This window comes from Zootoca vivipara, chromosome 4 (assembly GCF_963506605.1).
Source record: "Zootoca vivipara chromosome 4, rZooViv1.1, whole genome shotgun sequence".
Taxonomy (NCBI): Eukaryota; Metazoa; Chordata; class Lepidosauria; order Squamata; family Lacertidae; genus Zootoca; species Zootoca vivipara.
The window spans coordinates 21071045-21097958 of NC_083279.1; the positions used below are offsets into that span (position 1 = coordinate 21071045).

At 43.2% G+C, this 26914-nt stretch overlaps 1 protein-coding gene across 1 annotated transcript in view; it reads right to left on the bottom strand.

The window, feature by feature from the left end:
• Positions 1 to 20882, bottom strand: part of FGF14 (fibroblast growth factor 14) — a 294840-nt gene extending 273958 nt beyond the window's left edge. Inside the window, exon 1 of the mRNA XM_035114705.2 lies at positions 19785 to 20882. Within this exon, the coding sequence (XP_034970596.1) occupies positions 19785 to 19875 (91 nt within the window). The 5' untranslated portion in view covers positions 19876 to 20882. The remainder of the gene's footprint in view (positions 1 to 19784) is intronic.
• Positions 20883 to 26914: the final 6032 nt, after the last annotated feature.

The window sequence follows — 26914 nt, forward strand, 5'->3', positions numbered from 1 at the left end:
CTGTGGACCTTTGCAAGGGTGCTTGAATACTTGTAAACAGCCATAAGCTACAAGTCACTTCTGTTTCAAACCGAATCACTGAACCATAGATCCTTTCGAGAAATTGGCTTCTTCAATTCTGAAACAAAATCCAGTAACAGGGGGGAGGGGGGTTGAAATGTGTTCTTCAAACAAACAGTAAACAACTTAGCAAATGTTTTTTTAAAAAAATCAATCTAATCCTTTCAGTGTTTAGATATCATTGATAATTTAATAGAATATATTTCCTGTTCAGAAGCAGAGATGTTGCATTAAGTTCTCAACCTGTTTTAGCATGGCTGTGAATGATTGCTGTACTGACATAGAGCTCCACTCAAGACTGCTGACTCTCTCTTGCTAATAAGATCCAATAAGGTGTTTTTGAAAGCACTGCACTGATGATTTGTCCATTAGGCTCTCTCTTCATGAAAGGTCTCGATACCAACATGTCTTTAAAGAGCACAAAAGAATTAGGTGTCTAATATAAACTAGACTCTCATTTGAATTTCCTTAGCCCTTATAACTCAAAAGGAAAGGATATGCTTGCCAGGATTTTTATGTTCTAGCAGGTGCTAAATTCAAAATGTAAAAGCAATTCTAAAAGAGAGAAGTTTTCATCTTAGCGCATTTCCACCCACTCCAAAAAAGAAAAGAAAAGAGAGTCATATATCAGGCCTGTCATACCGTAGGCCTGTTTGCTGAAAGCTAGCTTGGTCGTGTGGCCTGCCATGTGCTTAAGAAACCACCTGGAGGGTTCTGCAGCATGGCATGGTCATGAAAACACAAGGTGAGGTGCAATAACATAAAAAGGAAGCTGGGAACAGCTTGGGGCTCATGATTAGGACACGTGAGCATTACAGAGCTGGCAACAGCACCCAGCAACCTCAAGTAACTGTCCTGCACCCAACGGTGCTGACATCATCTCAAGACTGATCCAGTTCAGCCACTCCCCTGTGCTTCCAGGGTCAGTTTTAACCTGTCAACAAGCAGGTACAAGCACCCACTATTTAAAATTCCACCCCTTTCTTTTTTTAAGGTTGTATATTACACATCCAGTTCTCACCAAAAGGAAGATAGAAATTCATTAGTTTCATAAGAAAGCACAAACCACAACTACATCATTGTATAAGGATGCAGTTTAACTATATAAGGAAACAATTATTTTCTAAATTTCATTAGCATGAAAGCAGGATCAGAAAGGCTCCCCCCTGTGGCATTTGTAACCTAGACACTGGGGAAATTGTGATATTGGGGGGAGGGGGGTCTGAATTTCCAGGAGAACAATGAAACTGATTAGTTTATTTGTACAAGACAAGAGTCACTGTAATCATACAGTATAAGTCACTGAAGAGGAGCCACAAAGGTAAACACAAATACAAAAGGGAATTTGGAGCATAATTGCATGTAGTAATGTTATTACAATCCTTTAAAGTGGGGGGCTTGAGAGCTCAAGACCGTATCCTTAAAGAACTCTTTCCCTGTTCTAATTACAAAGCTTGTTGACCGACCAGCATTATCTCACTTTCACACCTACTGCATACTGTAAATAAGTCCTATACTTAAAATAGTTTCATCAGAAGTATATATATATAACAAAACAAACCTGAATTTTACCAGCATTGCATATCTATTTTTCTGCAGTGGCAAAATATGCAGGAGGGTTTTGCATGCTGAAACCTACTCTTTGGTCACTTCATTAAAAATCAGAACGTACTGCCAAACCATTGGCTACAGCCCCTGTCCCGCCCTTCTCTCAGCAACAGGTTGGCATGAGAGATGTAAATGTCCTACCATGGGATAAGTTGCCACACTGATTCCAAGCTCATCTAAAGAACATTTGCTTGGAGGACTGGGAATTCTGTTTATGCATTTCAGTTCACTCAAGACCAGATTTTTAAGATTTTCTGGGTCCACATCAGGCTTGCCACATTTGCCAGAACAGTACCCTGAGAGAAAAGACATCTGTGGAGTGTGAGGCTCAGGAAAAATGCCTTCAGGGGGCCCTCAGCTCCTCACAGTTGTGCTTCTCCTCCAGATTGCTTCTGGTCCTCTTCCTCCTCTTCACCATTCTTCTTCCATTGCTGCCAGGTGAATCAGCAAGCGGTGGTAGAGAGGGGTAGCCGCAAATCAGGGTCATGTGTTTGAGCCCCACATTGAGGGGGAAATTCCTGCAATGCATGGGGTTGGACTAGATGACACTTGTGGGCCCTTCCAACTCTACAATTCTATGATTCTAGGTGGAACACTGCTCATTCAGCAATGGGTAAAGGTAAAGGTAAAGGGACCCCTGATCAGCAATGGGTACAACCCACTACTCTATTCCAAACTTAAAAATGGAAAGCGTAATGCTGGTGGTCAACAAATGTAGTATAAACACTGACAACTGGGAAACACTGGTCTGCGAGTGCTCCAGTTGGAGAACAGCCTTTACCAAAGGTGTCATGGGCTTTGAAGAAACACGATCTCAGGGCGCAAGCTAAGAGGAAGGCATGCTTGGCAAATCCACACCGTGATCAACTCCCACCTGGAAACCAATGTCCCCACTGTGGAAGGACATGTGGATCCAGAATTGGCCTCCACAGTCACTTATGGACCCATTGTTAAAATGGTGTTTATGGAAGACAATCTTACAATCCACTAGTCCTGGGCCATGATTTTACTGATTAATTTGTTTTATTAAAGGTATATCCTGCCCTTCCTTCCAAAGGAGCCTGGGGCAGTATGACCTGAAGGTATATGATGCAGGACCTTGCTGAAGCTAAGCAGGTATGAGTTCTGGTCATTTTCTGGATGGGAGACTGTTTGGAAATCCTAGGCATGCTTCCATCACTTAATAAATACAGCTTATCAATAATAAAATATACCCCTGTATTGAAACACAAAAATCTCCAACTCTAACCTGGATCCTCTTTAAAAGAAAAGCTACCTTATAACCAAGCATCCCACCTATGTTGTCTTCTAATAATAAAGGCAATTCCAACAAGGTTGACGTGTTTAACCTTGGAACTACTTTGCTCTTGAGTAGGACCTATTTAATTTTAACTCCACAAAGCGATTAAGCCAAATAATTTCCAGGAGTCTACATTTCATATGCAAATGTTAAAACAGTGTGATGCTAATCCATCATACCTCCCCCCCCCCAAATTAAAGCATTTGGGAGGGAGAGTAATTCAAACAAACACACAGGTCAGTGATATAATTTTTGTTTCCATTGTTGACATTTTTTTTGTCTCAATTTTTTTAGACTCCATTTTAAAAAAAAACAACCAACAAAACTATGGTATGTTACAATCCATCTTTGACATTTTGTAATAGTGCCCTATAAGTATAAACTTGTATTTTTATGCCAAAATACAACATATTTGACAAATTTTAGAAACGGTGCTTACCACAAGATTCTGATAAAAGATGGCAGAAGTAATCCACTCTTCAGTCCCAATATTCCAGAGCAGTTTACCAGTGATATAAAGACAATCCTTGCCCTCAAGCATACTTTAGTGCAAATGACATGGTATAAAAGGAAAAGGGATCCAAAGGGAGAAGGGGGGGGAAGCAAACTACGGCACCAGTTCTTAGAGAGAGTGCTTCTAATGAACAACTGGGATGAAAGTATTTAAAGGTGATGAGCCAGACATTGTGGGGCCCTTTAAGTCCTATTGATTGCAGCTGTAGAGCAAAGCATCACCTTCAGTCACTCCAAGTGTTTAACTCTGGCTGGGGCATGCCCATTATTTTGAGGTTTACAGCACTTTAAATAATTAATAGAAACCAATTCTTTTGCAGAGAGTGCACCAATTCAAAGCAATAGCTGGGTCTTCTGTCAAAGATTTTAATTTCCTGCTTCGATAGTATTTCTTAAAGAAGAGTGGTGGTGAGCAGAATGTTTAACTTCTTCTCACAGATGGGCTGCTCAGAGAATGAAGTTGTCTGAACTCTGGTGAAATTTAAATCACTCATCCTCACTGCATGCTGCTTGATACTTTACACAATCCCACCCAGCAACATAATCGGTAGAAGCAGGCTGGCCATAGAATCACAGAGTTAGAATAAGGTTACCAGACGTCCCCATTTCCCGGGGACAGTCCCCGGATTTACAAATCAATCCCCTGAGTCAAAATCCTATTATTCCTACTGAAGTTGAAAAGTGTCCCAGGATTCATTGAAAAAAATCTGGTAACCTTAAGTTAGAAGGGACTCCAGGGTCATCTAGTCCAATACCCTGCAATGCAGGAATCTCAACTAGATCGGACATGACAGATGGCCATCCAACTTCTGCTTAAAAACTCTCCAAGGAAAGAGAGCACACCACCTCTTGTGGGAGTCTGTTCCACTGCCGAGTAGCTCTTACTGTCAGAAAGTTCTTTCTGATGTTTAGTCAGAATCTCCTTTCTTGTAACTTGAATCCATTGGTTCGCTTCCTATCCTTCAGAGCAGGAGAAAACAAGCTAGCTCCATCCTTCATGTGATAGCTGTTTACAGAACTAAATGCACCTAAACCCACTTCCTTCCATTGGTTTAAGCATGCTGGCCTCTGTGTTGTATTGCAGCCAGTACAAAGACGCTTCCCTTTGACATGGCATCACACGTTCTATATTAGCCTCTGACACTCAGGCTATCATTTCTCACACCTGTGTGTGTGTGTGCGTGATCTAACAATCAGATTGCAACCTTTGTGATGAGCATATTCTCTCTGTGCTAAATAGAAAGGGTTCACTCTTGCTACTTGCGTTGGTAGAACAATAATTCCAGAGAAACAGAAAAGCATATGGTGCATGATATATACCAAGACTAGCTATGCAAAGCTGAATACCTGCACTAAATGAAGCTTGTTAATCCCTCAAAAATAAGGAACTCTGCCTCCTCACCACCAAAAGAATGTTATTACTATCAAGGCAAAGAGATGCTCTGAAATGAGGGAAATAATACCTGTTGTGTTCTTGAACATATAAGAAACACCTAATAATCCTGAGAAAGATGGACTTTTCAAACATGTGGTTATATGTTTCAATATCTGCTTAAAAGTCTCAAGGAGAATCGCTGATATTTCCCATTATCTGGGCCTAAACATCAGTAACAGCAACTGGAAGAAGTTTCATTGAGAGAATATCTTTTTCTTTTTCTTCTTCCAAAAGATGGGAGGAATTACCTTGGGCACTCCCCAAAGTTCTACAAATATTGTTATCAGCTATTAAATTACAGGCAGCAAATGTTTTATGCGTGTCTGATATGTATTGCAATTTCACATGCGTGCATTGTGTCAAACCAACCCAAAAGTGCCCCAAAAATGACACAAAAAGGGGTGCGGCAGGCGCAGAATGGGATGCTTGCAGGCTTTTTCAATGGTGTTCCAAACATATGCAATTTCACTTAAACACACAGTGCCTTGGAACGCAACCCCCCATAAATTTGGAGCTGCCTGTACAGGACATTCCATGTTTTTGCAAAATAAAAATGTAAAAAAAAAAATCCCACTTTAACATAATGGACACAAGTCAGCCAAAGTTGAGTTCCCGTAGAGGAGATATAAAGCCATTGACATTAAAGGAATTTAAGAGTGTACAACATTTACAAGATGCTGCACCATGCTGCACCATAGCTGTAATCTTCACGAAGATGTGATTAATAATCCATCATTAATATATGCCTTTTTGTTTACAAACATATCGTGCCAACTATTTCCTTAGGTCTTAACTCTCCTCTATAAATAGCAACAGTTCCACTACTTCTGATACATCTCATAACACATCTGTTAAATTTCACTCACCAGTCTCAATATTAGCAATCAAACCATTTTGGCTACCTTGCTTGCTGCAATCTGATACCATGTGCACAAGGGAGAAGCAGGGCACACCACATCATACTTACAATGCCATCCATGACAGACTGTGCACATAGAATCATAGAGTTGGAAGGGACCCTACGGATCATCTGGTCCAACCCCCTGCAATGCCGGAATATGCAACTGTTCCATGCAGGGATCAAACCTGCAAGCTTGGCTTTATCAGCACCATGCTGAAACCATTGCATCCATGCATGCAATGGCAAAAGTTACCAATTGAATCTCTTTTTAAAGCTAGATGCTGCACCAGACACACACACACACACACAAAAAAAAAATCCAAACGTAGACCTAGCCAAACACTACAATGGTGTTATCTTTCAAATGCCAAAATGCCCAATAGGGTTGTTCCCGTAAACACACAGAGGACCACAGAAAAGGTCAATGCAACCTTCTCTGCAGGGCAGAGTGTTGAGGCAGAAGTCCAGGGCCACATTCAGGAGAATGATCAGGAGCACATCTGAAACCAGCAAGGCTTGACTTACCATATTTTGAAGCGAAGTAATGCAACCGTTAGGTCCAGTGCTTTCCCCCGCACCTAGAAAAATAGGTGCCGGTACTCACCGTGAAGTTGTTACAGTAAGTGCCACACTTTTTAACAACAACAACAAAAAGAGGTGCCGATACTGCATACCCTTGAAGTACCCCCTGAAAAAAAAGTACTGGTTAGGTCTGTAGTTTAAAAAGATCTAGTTGCCTGACAGAAACTTGTCAGGCAATTCCCTGCCCCAAAGCAGGGTAGGGAAGTGAGGTGCTCCACACAGACACCCCAATAATACAGCAGGGTTGGATGAGAATAGTTCCTGTGCCTTTTAGATTTGTTTTTAAGCTCCATCTGGTACGCAGGCTGAGACCCTACCTGCCTGCAGACTGTCTAGCCAGAGTGGTGCATGCTCTAGTTATCTCCTGCTTGGACTACTGCAATGCGCTCTACGTGAGGCTACCTTTGAAGGTGACTCGGAAACTACAACTAATCCAGAATTCGGCAGCTAGACTGGTGACTGGGAGCGGCCACCGAGACCACATAACACCGGTCTTGAAAGATCTACATTGGCTCCCAGTACGTTTCCGAGCACAATTCAAAGTGTTGGTGCTGACCTTTAAAGCCCTAAATAGCCTTGGTCCAGTATACCTGAAGGAGCGTCTCCACCTCCATCATTCTGCCCGGACACTGAGGTCCAGCACCGAGGGCCTTCTGGCAGTTCCCTCGTTGCAGTAAGCCAAGTTGCAGGGAACTAGGCAGAGGGCCTTTTCAGTGGTGGCGCCTGCCCTGTGGAATGCCCTCCCAACAGATGTCAAAGAGGAGAACAACTACCAGACTTTTAGAAGACATCTGAAGGCAGCCCTGTTCAGGGAGGCTTTTAATGTTTAATAGATTATTGTGTTTTATTTTTCTGTTGGAAGCCGCCCAGAGTGGCTGGGGAAACCCAGCCAGATGAGCGGGGTATAAATAATAAATTGTTATTATTATTATTATTATTATTATTATTATTATTATTATTATTACTGCAACATCACTGTTGTTCATTTCAGCGCGGCAACCCATAAAATCCAACAATATGGTGGTTTTGTGCAGCGTGCAGCAGGTTGGTTAACTAATATACTGAAGAAACTGTGGCCACATTTACATTAGGATGTTTTCATATTTCAGCTCTGTTTCACATATTGGTGTGCTCCAATATACCCAACTGCGCATGAAAGCTGCCATGTTAAGCCCACTAAACTGAGAGTAACTCCCACTGAAGTAAGCATGACTTACTTTTGAGTAGCCACGTAGAGGACTGCACTCATTCAGAGATGCTATACCCAGCCTACAACTGCCTGCATTGCACCCAGAATCTGTCATTTGCTTGAGGAAGTAAAGATCTATCAGAAGTGGATTTGTGGTACAGGGCTGTTGTGTGCTGCATCATAATTGTGTGTGTGTGTGTGTGTGTGTGTGTGTGTGTGTGTGTGTGTGTTTAAAAAAAATCCAGGCTGGCTCATACATGGATGACTTCTATGGGTGAGTAAGCCTTCACAGAAATAATAATGCCATAGGTGGCACTTTTGTATCTCTTTGCATCACCTTGTACACAATGCTTTTCAATGGAGTCACTTGGCATCCCACATTCCCCTGTCATTCATCAAGTGAACAGCAGTGAAGTGTACAGAAATCAAGTGTGAATCAGGCCTTTGTTGTGAAGAAATGGGGCCATGACAGTGCTGCACTGCAGATGTTATCAACGTGAGTTTGCAAGGCTTTCTCCACTTTTTTAAAAAATATATATATATAACTGCTTTTGGGAAAAAACATTTGGAGAAGGGCTGCGGCTCATTTGTACAATGCAAGCCGAAGGTCCCAGGTTCCATTTCCAATAGGTAGGGCTCAGAGAGGCACTTGCCTGAAACTCTGCAGAGTTGCTGCCTGTCAGAGTTGACAATATGAACTTGATTCCTGGACCAGTGTTCTGAGTCATAGAATCATAGAATTGTAGAGTTGGAAGGGAACCTGAGGATCTTCTAGTCTGACCCCCCTGCAATGCAGGAATATGCAGCCATCCCATATGGGGATTGAACCTGCAACCTTGGCATTATCAGCACCATGCTTTAACCAACTGAGCTATCCAGGCATAAGGCAGTTCCTTGTCTCCCTTTATAGTGGCTTCTGCCTCCTCCTGTTGGATCAGGCCAGAGGCCCATCCAGTCCAACATCCTGTTCTCACAGTAGCCAACTGGATGCCTGGAAGCAAACCTCAGTGAACATGACTGTGTTGTGAGAACCACTTACTCATGAGTCAGCACTGCTAAACTTTTTTGGCTTCCTTCTGAATAAAAATGCATAAATGTGCTAATGTCCATATTCTCTTCTCCTAACATAATTTGACGTCTAGAGAAAGATGAACAGCCTATTGGTCTTTTAAAAAATAAAATAAGATAAAAACAAATAGAGACATAAGTTTTAATTTTGTACTGTCATATTTATTCTTATGGTCTATAGTTGTTGTTCTGAGCTGCCCTGAGAAGGTTGGCAAATAAATCTATTAAATAAGCATAACAGGCAAACATGCGTATTACGTTTGTCCCTCAAGTATCAATCATTCTCTTATAGAGCAATCCCTATTCACAGCTACTCAGAAGTGAGCCCTACTATGCTGAGTGGGGCTTATTGCATGTGGAGACCTTTTAATCACCCCCCGAAATAAATTCAGACAAGACTCAAAATTTTGGTTTGGTTTTTGGCAGAATTTAGGCCACAACTTTATTGATTACAATCAAGTGAATGGTTGCATAGGCTCTGGTTCGACTAGCTCCCTGCACCCTTGCAGGCAGCGCTGAACCTGGGCACCAACCATATGTAAGCCTCGGGTGAACACCTGGGACAGTGGCAAGCAGGAGCCCTGCTAGGCCTCTACCCATATGTCCCCTGGACTCAGGCTCAGAGGACAACCCCTCACAGGGAAGACCAACCATGAGTCCGTGGATTCCTTTAGAGGAATCCCCAATGCATAGGGATGGCTAGGCATCCTGCCACCCCTATCACCTGACCCAGAGCCTATCCACAACCTTACAAGTTGTGACAATTTGCTACACAGCAGGCGAAAACCAAATGGCACCAGCCAATCAGCCAAATGGGGAAAATTCCTGCCGTGCCCGTCCCAATGACAGGCGGCACATGACGGCATAGCAAGGTTGAGCGTGCAAGCCCTAAAAGTAGGGAGAGGTGGGCAGGTGTTCCTATGCACGGAGCTTAAAAGAGGCAGCTCAGGGACACATGCATGGGCTTAAATAGAGGTCCCTCGATTGCTTTGACTGGCATCCCTCTTGCCCAATTGCTCCCGAGATCGAGGGACCTCCAATAGGGTGTTGTGGCTATCCAAACGTTCCCACCCACAACACAGGGTCTGGTTGCCAGGTCCCACCGAAACACATGCCCTCTTATTAGGAAGGACCCGATATACCAGGGAAATATGTATAGGATTGCCGCTGTAAGTACTATACTAAAACCAACTAGCACCAAGATGGACGCAGATCTATGGCTCAAACAGAAAGAATCATGAGCATGAAATAATTTCACCCATTAAGAAGGGCAACACACGCTTTAATTAGATCAGGGGAGGAAATTTAATTTGTGTAAATTCAGAAAATATATTCCATGGTGGGCAAGTAGGTGAGATCCAAGTAAACAGGTCGTTGTTCATTTGAGTGCCGCAAAGAGCATGCCAACACCAGGCATCTATTAACTTCATAATAGATAGGCATGCAATGCATATGTATTAACATCTTAGCATACATAATTCTGTGGCCTTTACGGACGCTGCTTCAAAACTAGAATTTATTTATTATCCACTCTTCCCCCAGAAGGAATTCAGGGGCGTAGTATAGAATCATTAATATTTAATTGAAACATTACAAAATTTAAAACTGTGATAAAACTGCCTGGTGACCAACAATATATTTGACTTCCTTGTGTATGTCCCCTTTTGACTTTGATGGAGATGCATTTTGCCTAAAAGAGACCTCTATGTTCACCAGATCCAGACCCTGGGGGTTAAATACCTGTACCTTTAAGGACTGAACAGAAGTCAGAATTTTCCCAGGAGAAGCTTTTCGCAACACAGTGGTGCATTGGCAGGAGGAGCCATACCTGCTGAAATGTTCTCTTCTCTGCTAATTTTAAAGGTATAGGATTCAGAAGGTACACAGGACATCTCCTTAAAAGAGATAAGACTGTTTTAAGTCTTGTCTGTTTTATCTTATCTATTTTATTTTATCTATAAGTCTTATCTATTTCAGTCAGTGTAGATAATATTGAACTAAATGGACAAATAGGTCTCATCTGCACTGCACATTTCAAGCAGTATTATTGCACTTTAAACAGTCACATACCCTTCAAGTGTCCCTATTTTCCAGGGACAGTCCCAGTTTTACAGAAGCCATCTCAGTTTCTGATTTGATCCTGCAATGTCCCACTTTTTCTTAGGACATCCCTATTTTCATTGGAGAAATGTTGGAGACTATGGAGTTATGACACACACACACACAAGCCAAAGAGATAAGTAACTATACAACCTTTAGAAGACATCTGAAGGTAGCCCTATATAGGGATGTTTTTTAATGTTTAATGTTTTATTATGTTTTTATATATGTTGCAAGTCGCCCAAAGTGGCTGGGGCAACGCAGTCAGATGGGCAGGGTATTATTATTATCATTATTATTATTATTAATTTATTTATTACGGTCAGAGACCAGCTTGTGAAACTTGAAATGGAACTACAATCCCAAAAGCAAAGCAAACATTTAAAACGATCTACAACAATGGATTTTAAGTTTTAAAATGTGGTAGGCATATTATTATTATTATTATTGACTAGGACATCCCTATTTTCATCAGAGAAATGTTGGAGGGCTTCCCTCAAAGAATATCAGGAACTGTAGATTGTTATGGGTGCTGAGATTTGTTACGAGACCCCCTATTCCCCCTGCGCAGAGCTGCAGTTCTCAGCGTGGTTTAATTGTCAATCCATCTTCACAAGGAACTCTGAGAGTTGTAACTCTGTGTGCGAGCCTCCATCACATGTCTTTCCCATCAATGACAGGCTTGATCCTGGCACCTTCTTCACGCATTGAGCTATGGCCTCTCCATTCATACTCTGCCAGGGCTAAGCAATACTAGTAAGGATTTGAAAAAAAAACCAAAACCTGACTTAACCCTCCACAGTAGAGAAAGACAACGCAGTGCCTGAAGGGTTGTATTCTCCCACATGAACTTGCCCTCCAATTAAGATCTCTCTCAGAGTCCCTTCTCCAAGTGAAGGGCTGGGGCCCGTGGGTGGAAGCTGCCAAAAAGGGATGAAAAAATAGTAATTTTCCACTTCAGAACATTGTCTTCTTTATGCCTGGGAGCTCTGTAGCATTTCATGTATTTCCCCCCCCTCGGTTGTTCATACATTTGGTGGTTTGTAACTGATTTGATGTAAGTTGAGTGGGTATGATGGCTTTTGATGTATTGCTGATATTTTGTTGGTTTTGGGTCGCAGCCAATATTAATTCTACTCAGAGTAGACCCACTGAATTTAACAAACGTGACTAACTTAAGACTATTAATTTCTACAGTACTGTAGAAAGGCAGAATACAAATTAAAATTCGAATTGAGTTTAAATCAATGCCTCTTCCCCCAATTGCCTGCCTTCAGAGGTCAGCCAGCTGCACCCCAACTGCAGAGAGGGCCTTTTCTGCAATGGCACCCAAATTATAGATTTCTCTCCCTAAAACTGTATGTCTGGTACTTTCTTTTACTATTATTTAGGTACCAGATAAAGTTTGTCTTGGTGTCTAGGGCCTTTAATGGTGTCTTACCATATTTGCCCCTTATAAATGGAGGGACTACTATTTTATCCTGTTTGTTGTTGTTGTTTTAATAAAACAAAACACTGTGTGCTTGTGGTTGTTTTTACCTGCTGTTTAATCATGTTTCTTTTATGCTGTACTGTTCATGTTTTATCAAACCGCCTTGAGGCTATCGTGAAAGGTAGGCTATAAATACCTCAAATTAAAGTGAAATGCTTTTAGACCAAGATCTATATGCATGCATTCTTTCCAATGCCATGTAGAGTCCAGCAACAGCAGCACGTGTTTGTGAGTTAAGAGGTGGATTCAGTCCTCCATTCTTCTACGATTCCTGTCAGTTTCAATCCCATTCTAAAAGCTTACTGCAATACATCTGGCACAAAGTTTTGTGTCAATGCAGCTGGCCTCAAATCCCTGTAGGATGATACACAAGGATAGTCATCCCTAGATTTTCTTCCTGCCATTTCTGCATTCCACCCTTTAGTCAGCTCAAGAGCAGCAGTTGTTCATGGCACTGCTGTTCTACATCTGACAATTATGGCTACTGCCAGCATGGCAGCTTGGCCCCCAACTACTGCCCCACACTGGCTTCCCTACACACTGTGATTCTTCTCACCCATGCACCGTTGAATACCATGACATTGCCTTGGCACAGAGTGGGGTCTCATAATAATATGATCCTTAACAAAAAAGGAGCTAAAGCAATTGGGAATTCCCAGTTACAGGAGAAAATATGTTACAGACCTTTATTTCGTTTCTCCAGCAAAAATTAATCTCAGGGTTGTGGATTCTGCCCCCCCCCACCTTGGGCAAAAGATTCAGGGAGTTGGACTAGACTGCCCTCTACAATTCCATGATTCTATTGCCAGATGAGAGAGTACTTTATAAGCAAGTTTACCCTTTGCATTTGGGGGTGGGGAGCTGAATCTGACCAGCATGCCAAACCCTTCCTCCTGCCCCTGTGGGCCAACTTTAATAAGTGGGCAACTCTGCCCAGATGTCAATTACCTGACGTCATGACAACTTGAAAGGCACCTTTGAATTCCATAAGTTATTTCAAAACAAACTGCTTGTAAATACCATCAAAGTGATGGTAGCCATACCTTTACCTGCCTTTCACCTGAGGTCTCATTAATCTGGGAGGAGCAGGAGGCTTGTTGAAGTCACATTTCTTATCAAGATGCAAAAACAGGGCTAGCACAAGAGGACAGTGATGATGAATGTTTTGAGAGGAAGACACCTGGTCATTTGGAAAGACATTCAAATCAACTCCACATTTCTGTTCCTGCCAGTGTCCCACTTTATAAGCAATCACACATACACAGTTGTTCCTCCTTAACTGGCTGGAGTAACCAATTATGGTTGCCAATACTCTTGAACCAGAACTGAACTAAGAATCAGGGAATGGAACATTGTCTCATTGCCAGTTGGCCAAACTAACTCATAACCATTCCATTATTTACCCTATGCCATATTATTGCTTAAACCAGCATGAAATGCTACGTATCAGTAATTCCCAACCAGTTGGCTAGAACCCAAAATTGAATACAGAAGACATATAAGCGAGCTCCAAACTCCATGATACATGGAATGCATCTTCATAGTTTAAAAATACAAAACAAAATTACTGTATAGGACCTAATCCAGATTTAGAACATGGTGCGGGTACAATGGGGTCAATCTTTTCACCACACAAACCTAGTACACCCATGCACAATATTTGTCCCAGGAGGAAAGCAACTCTTAAGAGGTTTCCCAAGGAAGGAAGCTGTAGCACAGGGAAGAAAGAGTTAACATCCCTCCACCCATGACACAGGCCCAGGTCAGGACCTCCTGCAGCAGTTATTTTAAATGCACACAAAATGGACATACCTGCAAATATTCATTTAATGTATTGTGTCCTTTGAGCCTGAGCTTCCAGGATGTTAAATATGTTTATAGTCAGTGCAGCAAAATCCACACTGACCATATGTGAATTAATAGTGTTGAAATTGGACCTGGATCCAAATCTGTGCTATACTGTGAATCCACTCAGTAGCTTGCAAAGGTGTCCCCCCCCATTTTGTATTGAGGTCTAAATGAATGCCCAGGGTGGGAGACAGCAGCATACTCCTGGCCTCCCCTCCTCTATGCCTTTGTAGAGAGCCCTTGCTTGTACAATTTTATATGTGAGCCTTCCTATACATGTCCTAATGAACACACATAGGTCAAGGAACCTGCCACTGCAATGCCACACACACCCCTAAAAAAACAAAACCCACATGCACACACGCTCATTTAGTCCTCAAATAACATCTAAAACTCCCTTGTCTGTCAGCTTCGCTTCCCATTTGCAAAGTGGTGACGATGAGACAAGGATTTCAAAATGTCTCAAATGCTAAACATGCTCCTAATAATATTGACTTCCAGTCGGGGGGTGGGGTGGGGCAAAAGGATGCACAAGAAGGCCCAGTGAGTGCTGCCTCCAGGTCATCAGCTGAACATTCTTGAGTTTGGTAATGGCAGGGATGCAACTCCTGTTTTCCCACACACTTAGAACTTCATGCAGTACATATCGATTCACTTGCATATTAGAGTGAAAACGGCAACACATGGAGCAAGTCTCTGGGGATGGCACAATGTTCACTGATCCCAATCTTAGAGGTGCACATTGCATTGCCACTGAGGATACTGAGGTGCTTCACTTGATTTGTTCAAGCCACATGTGATCAGAAAGTTGTGTTGCAACAAGCACTGTGGTACTGGGAGAGGCCTTCTGAATGGCACAATGCAGCCCCTTGAAAAGGCAAGGTGTCTAGGGCCTACTCTGATCTGCCCTCTCTTCCCAGAACTTGTAAAAGCTGAGGATGACTAAACAAGGCACTGGGGTGGTTGAGGGAGGGGGTGCAAGGCAAACCAAGCTTAATAGTAACAAAATATACAAACTTTGACTTATTTTGCTCACTTTAAATATTATAGAAAACTAAGCAGGTCACAAAATATTTTCCCTTGAAAATAAGTACTGGTAAGTAAAAGTTAAGGGCCAATGTGCCTCCTTTTCCAGGACCCAGTTTTGAAAGTCAAAATATATTTAACCACCGCAATTTCTAAAAGCATATTCTCTCAACTTCCTAAATTAAATTGCTTCACTGTGACAGTCATTCTGAAATGTTTCACATGCCATTCAGTGATAGGAATCCCAAGAAGCAAGCAGGGCAGATGAAGGAAAAATAGAGGGAAGGAAAAGAAGACATTGTTATTTGGAAAAAGTTGGATAAATGTTCACATACAAATGGCTTTTGAACAACTCAAGACACATCAGTGTTAAGAGAAACTCCAAGCACAGACATTCTCATTTTCATCGTATGTAAAACTGAATATTAATAATTTTATTCAGAAGGTGATGAAAATTCCAGCTGATACCATAATAGACTATTCATTTGCCTAGGCAATCAAACACAAGTTGATACATTTTGCATGATCCACCACAGGCTTAGAAGCTACAAAACTGCTTGATTCTAACCATGAAATTAAACGTTTCATGTAACAAAAGAACACTTGCTCTGTGTGAATGAAATACTGTATGTTGAATACCCGAAGCTAGGACAATGCAACAAAAGTAAGGTATGAATTATGTTTATTTGTAGGGTCTTGCTCCTGGATGCAACAATAACTCTCTATCCCAATTTTCTTTTAGTTTACCCATTAACAAATCCAATCAAGATGACTAGTGGTTAACATCCTAATGTCTCTAAAAATTATAGCATCTTGCAATGTTTAAATGGCAGGTCCTTTTGTTTTGACTTCACGCTGTGGTGAGGTTTGCACAGCAAGTTACTCATAAGTAAGCCCCACTGAGTTCAGTGAAACTCATTATCTAGTAAATCTTAGGGTTTGCACAGTCTTATTTTTGCTAAAGCAGGAAAGCATTTTAGTCATTCATCACTCATCATTACAACTAATATGCCATAATGCAACAAAGGAAAAACTGAGCAAAATATGTTACTTGGTACTTTATTCAAAGCATGATTTAGCCATCATCAACACAGTTTCTTTCATGGCTGTGTAAACACTCCAATATTTGTTCCTAAAGGTCAAGCGCTATATTTCGTGCATAGCTTGTTTTTCCCTCAAGAATCGTAGCATCATTTGCAAACGCTGCCTCAGACAAACTTTAGAACATGGACCAGTCATTGACCTGCTACAGTACATCAACCACTGTCAAAGAAATCTATTCATGTAGCACCACACACATTGCCAAGTCTTTCCCACCTTAAAATCATAACCTATTTATCCTCCTCTGAGTCATAACAAACAGAACACAATCGATCATATTCAAGACTATTCCTCAGGGCTCTTTTACAGTTTAGAGGGGTTTGCCTATATTTCACATTAATTGATCAATTAATTTCACAGCAGACGCATACCTCAGGACCACAGACTACTTGCGACATATATTAAAGGCTTTAGCTAAGGCAGAAACAGGGAGCGGAAACCAGGAGACGGAAACCATTATTACCACAACAAAAAGCTGTAGGAGAGGGTGCACTGGTGTGTGTGTGAGAGAAAGAAAGAAGCTCAACAACTTTTGGAAAGAAAATAGCTTGCAAGTACAGTATATACCAAAATCCACGTCCGGTTGCTGCATTGCTAACAGAGTGATGCTGAAACTAAAAGATAACATGAAGCACCTGAGCTTTTTGTTCACACTTAACTAGGCAGCCTCCATCCAAATCAAAACTGCTGTACTGTACATGTCATGCTATAGAATATTTGCATTTTGCATTTGTGCATCACCGCACCAGGACCAGAATTTCAGTTTCCCCTGATGTAGGACAAACAGCAACAGCATGTTATAAATCACTTTTAAAAAAACAAAGAAAAGGACTAAGGATAATGGAGAGTGGGGTGGTAAGAACAGAGATCACCTAGGAGAGTTTTGCTTATCCTGTACATTTCCAAAGGCCTCTAATATAGTTTCTTATCAAGTCTTATTCATTCCAACTGGACCCTGTGAAAGGGAATCTGCAGCATTTTGGGGTACCTAGGTATCTCAAAAATCTCCACCATCTCTGAAACATCTAGAAAGAAGCTCAGCATAGCATCCTCCTTGGAAGAAGTCATCATAAAGTAAAGTGGACAACTATCCTGAGAAGCAACCTCTCTCTCTCTCTCTCTCTCTCTCTCTCTCTCTCTCTCTCTCTCTCTCTCTCTCTCTCTCTCTCTCTCTCTCTTGTGCCTGGAGGGATCTAAAGGAGTCCAAAACATTCCTGTGTTCACTCTGGTTATCCTAGGCTGTGCATTTCTCTTGCTTGCAAGGGGAGGGGAAGGGGCCCTTCTATTCCTTACCGCTCTTTTGTTGTTGCAGAGATGCAACATCTTTGTTATTTAAAAGGAAATCAGGGGGCAAAAAAGGGGGCTTTATTATTTAGGTCAATTTCTCCGACTGCCTTGAGTCCAGCCTCAGGGCATCCTCCTCACCAGCCCCTATCTGCGTTCAGGTGGTCAAGGAGGCAAGTGCTTTCTGCAGGAGTGCTTTGATGTGTTGTTTTTATATACATAGACTGGAGAAGAATGCACCGTCTTCCTTCGTCCGTTTGCACGAAGGTCCTGCGCCTTGGCAAAGTTGCCGTGGCCCAAGCGTGCTGTCCTCCCCCCCCCCCCCACCGCAGTGCCTGCAAATGGGGAGCAAAAGGTTGCCTTCCAGGACCAGGAGGAAGGATCAGCGCCAAGCTAAACCCACCACCACCACCAAGCCCACTACCAACCCTCGGCTCGTCCTGTGCAGAAGGGAAGACCGAGCTCGCTTGCTCTTTCCCACCCCACCCCCACCCCCCGGAGAGCTGAAGGGGCTGCTGGGGCATCCTGCCTTCTTTGGTATTCTGGGAAGGAGCTGCTTCTGTTTGCTGCAGCGGGGAAACGGACGGAGCCAACACACACACACACACGAAGGGAGCAAAACATCTCTCTCTCGGGATGCAGAGTTGGTCCCTTTGCATTGCAAGTCTGAAGCCAGGGGGGAAGGAAAAGGCTGCCCCCCAAGCATCAGCTGCCAAGCCTGCTGCAGCTTGTTGGTGTGTCAGCGGATGCTTATGATCTACTACACTGCAGTACCAGCGTCAAGAGCCTCCTGCTTAGAAACTGCCACTGCAGGGCAGGCAACACCAAAAACACATACACAGACTACACGAGTCTTCCCACCCCACACCCCTGCTCCTTTCTAGGCTCCCCACAAACCTCCACAGGCTCTTGCCCTCCAGAGCACTGCTAGGGACGGCAGATCCCCGCCCAAGACCACACAGGTGATCCCAACTAACCAACTCAACAGGCTTGAGCCTGTGTGTGTGTGTGTGTGTGTGTGTGTGGACGGGGAGAAGGCGGGGGTCTGTCTGTCTGTCTGTCTGTGGCGCCGCTTCCTTGGAAGACTCTCCTTCTCCCTGCCTCCCTCCCTCTCTCCCCAAACTCTCTCCATTTGCCAGCGCTGTCCTTCCCCGTTGACACGAGGGGAAGGGAATTAAGGGGGGTGGGGAGGCTTGGAGGAGGCGGTGGGGTTGTGGGGGCTGCCCAAAGCACCTGCAATTTGCATTTCCTTATGTAACGTACTGCAAGTTTCCCCGTTGGAGCTTGCTGGGGTTGGAAGCTGACAAGCAGACAGGCTGGGCTGATCAACAAGGCGCAAAAAAGTGAACCTAGACAGGCGCGCAAAAAGCTAGGTCATTTATTATTATTTTTTAAGATCCTGGGCTTCATGGGATAAGGAGGCCATGTGCATTGCATGACTTCCTTCCACATGTGGCAAGCCAGCCCTGCTGCTGCGTATGGAGACGGGGGGGGCTCCTTCTTCTCCTTCTGAGTGGGGCCTTGGGCTTCTGCCTCCAAAGTCCTGCTCAGAAACTCTCCACTGCACGCACACACACACACCCCTCTCTCTGCCTAGGCTACTGTTGGACAGGTGGACTTTCTCTTAGTTCCCTTCCAGGCACAAACTCCCTGAAAGTGTTTCTCTTTCTTTTCTCTCTGCCACCAGGTTGCAGACTAGGGGGAATGCGGGGATGGGGAAGGGCAGCTGACGAAGATCTGGTGAATAGACACGAAAGAGTTGGGTTTCTCTTCTTTTTTCCCCTGTCCAGTTTAGAAGCACGAGCCACGCTTGCGAGTTGAACCGAAAGTCTCAGGCAGGGCGCCCTCAGGTACACCCACCAGTCGCGCAAGGCCCTGAGACCTCTGCTGGAAACTGTTGCGGGGAGCGGGCAGACCAGGAAAGAAACGAGGGTTATGAGAGTATGAGACACTGCTACAATTTCATCTTCCGGTTAAGAAATGTCAACAGAGATCTAAGTTTTCTCTCCCCACACCCTCCCACCCTCTCTCTTCCCCGTTGGAAACAATTCATCCAAAGCAGATTTTGGCGAATTTCCTGCAAACACAGCCTGGCTTATTTGTACACGGCGCTGCACGCAAGTCTGCACCGGCCTGCTTTCCTATTTCCCCCTGTCTCCCCTCGAGAGGACTGCAGACCTGGCGCTATGGGGAGCAACAGACGAGAGTAACACAAAGGTGGGGGGTGACTGTCACACACACACACACACACACACAGTGATGCAGTGTATTGCTTACCAGTTGTGTTCTTGTTCTTCTTAAGACTCTTGCCACAAAGACACTGCAGCATATGCGATCCTTTGCTGAAAATGTTCCAAAGAAACCACATTGATTTGGGCGAAAGAGCAATCCTGCGCTTATACACCCTGAGAAAGAGGAGATCCTTGTGGTTGTTGCATAATAATAAAAATTGAGATTAGGGTCTACTCCAGAGGGGCACCAGTTTTATCATTGGCCACCCAAACAAAAAAACAAAACAAAAACAAAAAAGAGGAAAAAAGATTAAATCCTGATCTCCCAGGTTTTTTCCCCCCCTTCCTTTCCTTTCTTTCTCCCCCCCTTTCCCCCTCACGTGGTTAATTTCTTTCAGACTTCTCAATGGATGCGTTTTTCAGCCAGGGTGAACGGTTATCTCCCTCCTCCAGAACGACGCTGGATTATCACCCAAAACTGTGGAAGAAGAAAAAAGACATAGATCCTTCTCTTGCTTGCCTTCTTGTTCCTGTTCCTTCTCCTCCTCTGATTTCAGATGGAAGCCAACCAAGACATGAGGCGATGAAATTCCAGCCAAGGCCAAAAACTAACCCGAGACAACAGTAAAGCGCGAGAGATCCCCACAGAGGAAACCATAGCCTGTGACTTGATGGCTGGGAGGCTGGGTGGATCTGCAGAACAAAGCCAAGGCAGGATGCATCCTACTAAAAGACTGCCATAGTGCAGCCCGTTGGAAGGGAGAACGCACAGCGCCCGGATCTCCTCCACCACCACCCAGCTCAAGTCTGATGGATGAAGGCAGGTGCTCCCCTCGGAAAGTGCTGGTTTCTACCATCAAATCATCTCAGGGATGTATGTAATTGTGTGGCACCTGCGGTTCCCAGTTGCACAGCAGATGCAAATCTTTAGCCCTTAGCATGCAGGCGAACCACACACGCGACAGAGGCAGGTCCCTTCTCTCTTTCTTTCTCTCTCTCTCTCCCTGCTCCGTCCAGCACTGGCGTGCATTAGGGGGAAACGGAGACGGATCCTCCCCCCTCATGCACACACACACACATGCATAGATAGATAGAGAGAGAGAAAGAGAGAGAGAGAGAGAGAGACGCAGGCACACACTGGATTCTGCTCCTGAGCCTGGGCTATGAGTTACAGGCTTTCAACGGGAGTAGGAGGAGTTGAGATTTGCATGGGGAGCCTGGCTTTCCATGACGTAGCCACGTGCTCCCGAGCCTGTCACCAGTGAGATGCTTCAGCCAGCCCAAGGAAGGCAGTGTCACTGCAGTCTCTGCCTTGTCCCCCCCCCCCATGATCCAACCCCCCTCTCCTCCGTTTCTCTCACCTAGCGTGCTGCAGCTTAAAATACTGGACCCAGCCTGCCACTTGTACACTCCAGGGAGAAGTGTATCCCCGCATGCTAACCAAAAAAAGCAAAGAAAACCCACACACACAGCGTGACACATTCAGAGTTGGAGGGAAAGGGGGTGGGTGGGAATGATAGATTCCTTGGAAGACCCTGATCGCCAAACGGAGAACCACAGAAACGTAGAGTTGGAGGGGACCACGAGGATCATCTAGTCCAACCCCCTGCGATGCAGGAATCTTTTGCCCAACTCGGGGCTCGAACCCACAACCCTGACATTAAGAGTCTCAGGCCTCATGCTCTATCGACTGAGCTACTCTAACAGCAGGAAAGAGAGTCAATTTTACTTGTCTAGACCTGGGGCTAGACTTGGGTCTGCCAAAACGAAGCTAAACATTATCTCAAAGAAGCCAGAAGAAGGAGAGATTATATGCCTCCGCCATCCAGGCTTCCTCCTGATGCAAAAGATCCTAAAGCAATTCCTGCATTGCAGGGGGTTGCACTAGATGACCCTCAGGATCTCTTCCAATGTTACAACTCTAGGAAAATGCCAGGAGATGAGTAGCACATCAATAGCTGCTGCCATCAAGCCCAAGAGAACAGCTGCACATTGGCACTTTCCTCCCACCTTGGAAATGTGCACTTCTTGTTGAAAATGTTGTTTATATCCTGCACTTTTCTTCCATCATGAAACTTGTGGTGACCCCAGGTGGTCTCCCATCCAGGCATTTGCCAGACTTGGGTCTGCTCAGTTTCAGCTAAATGGCTGTGCTACATGCCCTCAGACAATGCCCTGGGACCAAACTTTAGTGTCTGAAAGTCCATTGTTACTCTGCAGAAAACGTGTTGGAATTATACCTGGGATCAAACGTCTATGTCGTCATGAGCTCATGAGACTGAGGCAAATCCTGGTATCCGTTCCATACTTGTAGAATGAGGCTAAGTGTCCTCTTTCACTTGTATGTTCGACTAATGAAGAAGGTTGATATTGCCCCAAACCATGCACATCTTTATAATGCTATAAACCACGGAACGAATTTATGGCATGAATTGCAAATATATACAACCCTGTTTTTGTTATTAATACAACTCTATAAGGAAATCAGCCCTGAGTGCTCCCTGGAAGGACAGATCGTGAAGCTGAGGCTCCAATACTTTGGCCACCTCATGAGAAGAGAAGAATCCTTGGGAAAGACCCTGATGTTGGGAAAGATTGAGGGCACTAGGAGAAGGGGACGACAGAGGACGAGATGGTTGGACAGTGTTCTCGAAGCTACGAACATGAGTTTGACCAAACTGCGGGAGGCAGTGCAAGACAGGAGTGCCTGGCGTGCTATGGTCCGTGGGGTCACGAAGAGTCGGACACGACTAAACGACTAAACAACAACACAACTCTATATAATGTTTGCACTTATACAGCTGAGGTTCTTTAGACCCCATTTCCTCATTAAAGCAAGAATGGCCCAAATCCTTGCTAGTGAAAACTGCTTTTCTGGGAATCATTATTCCAAGGTGTCTGCTGCTTTTTACCTGAGATTAAATCCATTAACAAGACAGAGGTAGGAGAGGAAAGTTATGGCCAATACAGTCTCTAAGCAGGACTTATAACTGCTTAAAAACTGAAATCCAAGATGTGACAAGCATGTTACAAACCTAGCCACGTTCCATTCCCAGTTCCTTATACTCTCAGTATCATGCTCATCTTGACATATTAGCTCTACTTTAAAGAAGTACCAACATGCAGCTCTTACTTTAGCTTTTAGTTCTTGCAGTACTGTGTGAAGAACTTCCTCACAAACTGTACATGCAACACGGCTTAGTGCTAAGGAACATGGTTCGCATGCAGACAGCCCCAAATTTAATCCCCAACATAGACAGCTAAATGCTCATGTTGCAGTTGCTGTTGTTGTATTTATTTATAGCTCAGTTGGTTAGAGCATAGTGATGATAACGCCAAGGTTGCAGGTTAAGTCCCCCTATGGGACAGTTGCATATTCATTCCTGCATTGCAGGGGATTGGACTAGATGAACCTCAGGGTCCCTTCCAGCTCTACAATTCTGTGTTCTGGCTTGTCCTCAGAACAAGGACTTGTGGCAGTTCACAAAACTGGAAACAAAATAGGTAAAACACAGATAGATAAAAAGGCAGGGGGGAATAGTTAAAAAGTAATTAAATTATAAGGGAATGAAAATGACGTAAAAATAAATTGATTTAAATGCATAAAGTAGTGATGTATGGAAGTGAGAGCTGGACCATAAAGAAGGCTGATCGCCAAAGAATTGATGCTTTTGAATTATGGTGCTGGAGGAGACTCTTGAGAGTCCCATGAACTGCAATAAGATCAAACCTATCCATTCTGAAGGAAATCAGCCCTGGGTGCTCATTGGAAGGACAGATCCTGAAGCTGAGGTTCCAATACTTTGGCCACCACATGACAAGAGAAGACTCCCTGGCAAAGACCCTGATGCTGGGAAAGATTGAGGGCAGGACGGGATGGTTGGACAGTGTTCTCAAAGCCACCAACATGAGTCTGACCAAACTGCGGGAGGCAGTGGAAGACAGGAGTGCCTGGCCTGCTCTGGTCCATGGGGTCACGAAGAGTCGGACACGACTAAACAACAACAAAGTAAAAACAGAGCAGCCCTTTCCTTAAAAAGAGCCAGTTCCCCCTCTGAAAATAAGACACCGTCTTATATTTATTTTTCCTTTAAAAGAAAACACACACACCATGGCTTATTTTCAGGGGATGTTTTATTTTTTTCCTCCTCCTCCTCCTGCCGCAGCCAGCATTGCTGCTGCGCCTATCGCTATGCCTTATTTTCAGGGTATGGCTTATATTCTTTGAATGCTTAAAAATCTTGCTATGGCTTATTTTATGACTACATCTTAAAATAGGGGAAACAGGGTAAAAAAGTCCTCGCCTGAAGGCAAAAGGAGAACAAGGAGGGAGCCAGTCTAGTCTCTCTAGGAAGGGAGTTCCAGAGTCTGGGAGCAGCCACTGAAAAGGCCCTGTCCTGCGTCCGCACCAGATGTGCCTGTGAGTGCGGCAGAACAAATTATTTTGGAATGAGGCCTGAATGAATCCAAATATCATAATATGCAGTGCTACTTTTCTAGAAAAAGAGGTGCTAGATTCTCTTAAAATGGAATGGCGCCCACCTGAGAGGGGCAGGAACTAAGTTCCAGAGAGTTCCGGCTGAAAAAAAATGCCCTGATAATATGGGACTTCAATTCATTGGTTTTCCTGAGACCTTGAGAATTCAAGTGCACCGTGTCTACTGTATCACCCCTATCCATTTTCGCATTGACACAAATTCTAAAAGTTAAGTTAGACACAGCTTACCTTTGCAGAAGTTATGCTGGTTCTCTTTCAGCAAGATTTGGTAACGTTATCTTTAACAATGCTTTCCACCAGTGTCCCTGGAGCAGATATTAAGCTAACAAGTCTGTAATTTCCCAGATCCTTCCTGGATCCCTTTTTAAAAATTAGCATTTATATTGGCCACATTTCAGTCCTCAGGTATCAAAGTTGCTCTCAGACGAGCTACAATGATTTGTGTTAGGAGAGAAGCCATTTTATACTTGTGTTCTTTCAAAACTCATGGGTGGACACCATCCAGACTAGTGACTTCTCAGTTTTTGTCATGGATGCATATCACTTCCTATCTTGCCACCAACATTTGCCTCAGACTCCCTATCCTGTGAAAGTCCGATCAGGCAAATGGAATATTCCGCAGCGGACGCAGTTGCAAAGAAATGGACTCGGCTTCCCTTCAATCTCCTTAGCCTTCGTTGACTCAAGCAGTCACATAAAGTAGAAGTCTTCTCCTCAATCCTGTCAGGAAAGAAGGCATCCATCATGAGGGTTAAGGTCTGCAAATGTGAAAGTGTGGCACAGGGAGGGCAACAAGCAACTCTGCTTGACTGGACTCCTGAGGTAAACTCAAGAGGTACACTAAATTGAACTACTGCTCTCACATCAACTTGAATTTTGAGGTCGCTATTCAGGGTCATAATCAAGAGTACCTCCCGTGCTCTTTTTCTAGAAAAAGAGGTGCCGGAAATCACCATAAACGCCTCCCTTGTTCTATTGTAATGGCAATGACACCCACCTGAGAGGGGCAGGAACTAAGTTCCGGAGAGTTCCGTCTGAATAAAATCCCTGCTTCTCAATGGTTTTATCTTTAAATTTTGCCCAAAGCAAACTTCTACTGTATACATTTACACACACACAGCTACAGCATATTATATTGAATTGGTTGTGGGTGATGTGGTGCTAAAAGTACCCTAATTTACCTCAGAACTTCTTAACTGTTGAGGAAGTGTAACAGTTTTTCAATGTTGATTAGCTGGGAATGGGTTTCATGGTGGCTTTTCCTTCTTTCTTTCTTCCTTCCTTTCTTTCTTTCTTTACTTGATCTGGTGCTGTTTTCTTGCTCTTTTAATTATTCTTATTTTACTTGTATTTTATCATTATAAGCATTATTTATAGTGTATTATATATATATTTCCCAACATCATTGTGGGGGGGGAAATCAAAGGAGACTTGCAAATTTATTACTAAAAACATTTTTTTAAAAAAAAATTACAGGCAAAATCTCTTAAATCAATTTAAATGGAAGACTGTGGGAGATTTTTTATTATTTTTAGATTATTTATTAAATTTGTATACCACCTTGTACCCACAGGTCTCAGTGTGGTTACAACATAACATCACAAAATAAAAACACAAAATACATAATGAAAATAAAAACAAATGCCATATATATATATATATAGGGTCATCCAGTATATACTGAGGATCGAACCAAGGACATTTCATTCCAAAATGACAAAAAAGAAGAGGTCATATTCAACTAAGTCATACTCAGAGCAAACTGAATGAAATAAATGAATTCAAGTTACAGGAATCCATTTATTTTAACGGGCCTGTTCTGAACACAAGTAATGTTGAATCTCACTCACCAACTATAAATTAAACTGTGCCCATTCTTATTAGTATTGTGCTGTTTCCAGTGTACTGTACATGGAGGCTAATATTTTGATAAATATTTGTTAAATTTACAGTGCAATCCTGTGAATGTGTGTGTGTGTGTCTGTGTGTGTGTGTCTAGGACTACAACCTTAATTCCATTTCAAATCTTCTAAAATAAGTTATTTTATACATAAGGAGTTATTTACTAAATATTCCTTCTTTGCCACACATCCATCCATTGACAGCACTTATTGTTGCTTCCAATATTTTGCAATCAGTGTTCCAAAAGTGCCTAATTATGTACTTTTCAAATTGGGATTTATTCAGTTATATAACTGAGGCCAACCCAAGTTTGTGACAGAAACAGGAGGGTGTATTCTCCTTGTCTGGGGAACTATTTATACAGTGCAAACAATTTATTATACAGTACTCCTTTCCTACCCTACATGCTCCCAAAATCGTTTCCAATATATCTGTAAGAGAAATAGAGTCGATCTCGGGGTGTTGATACATGATGTGTATCATTACAAAATAATCCTCATGTTTTTCTGACACTCCAAAAGCTCGGGATTAGTACCGTACTATTCAGATTTAGAAGTACTTATACAGTAAAATGAGGCATAATTTTCAATTTGTAATACAGCTACATTTAGTGGGCGTAATGCTGAGAACTTTGCCATGGTTTCACAAAGTGTTTAAATTATGTGCTTTGTTAGAAGCCATTAAATCTTGTCCTCCTTTGCTATTAGGCAATACTACCCAATTTGATTTCTAATGACTTAGTTACCTAGCTTTTTGATGTCTGAGTTTTTTTTAAA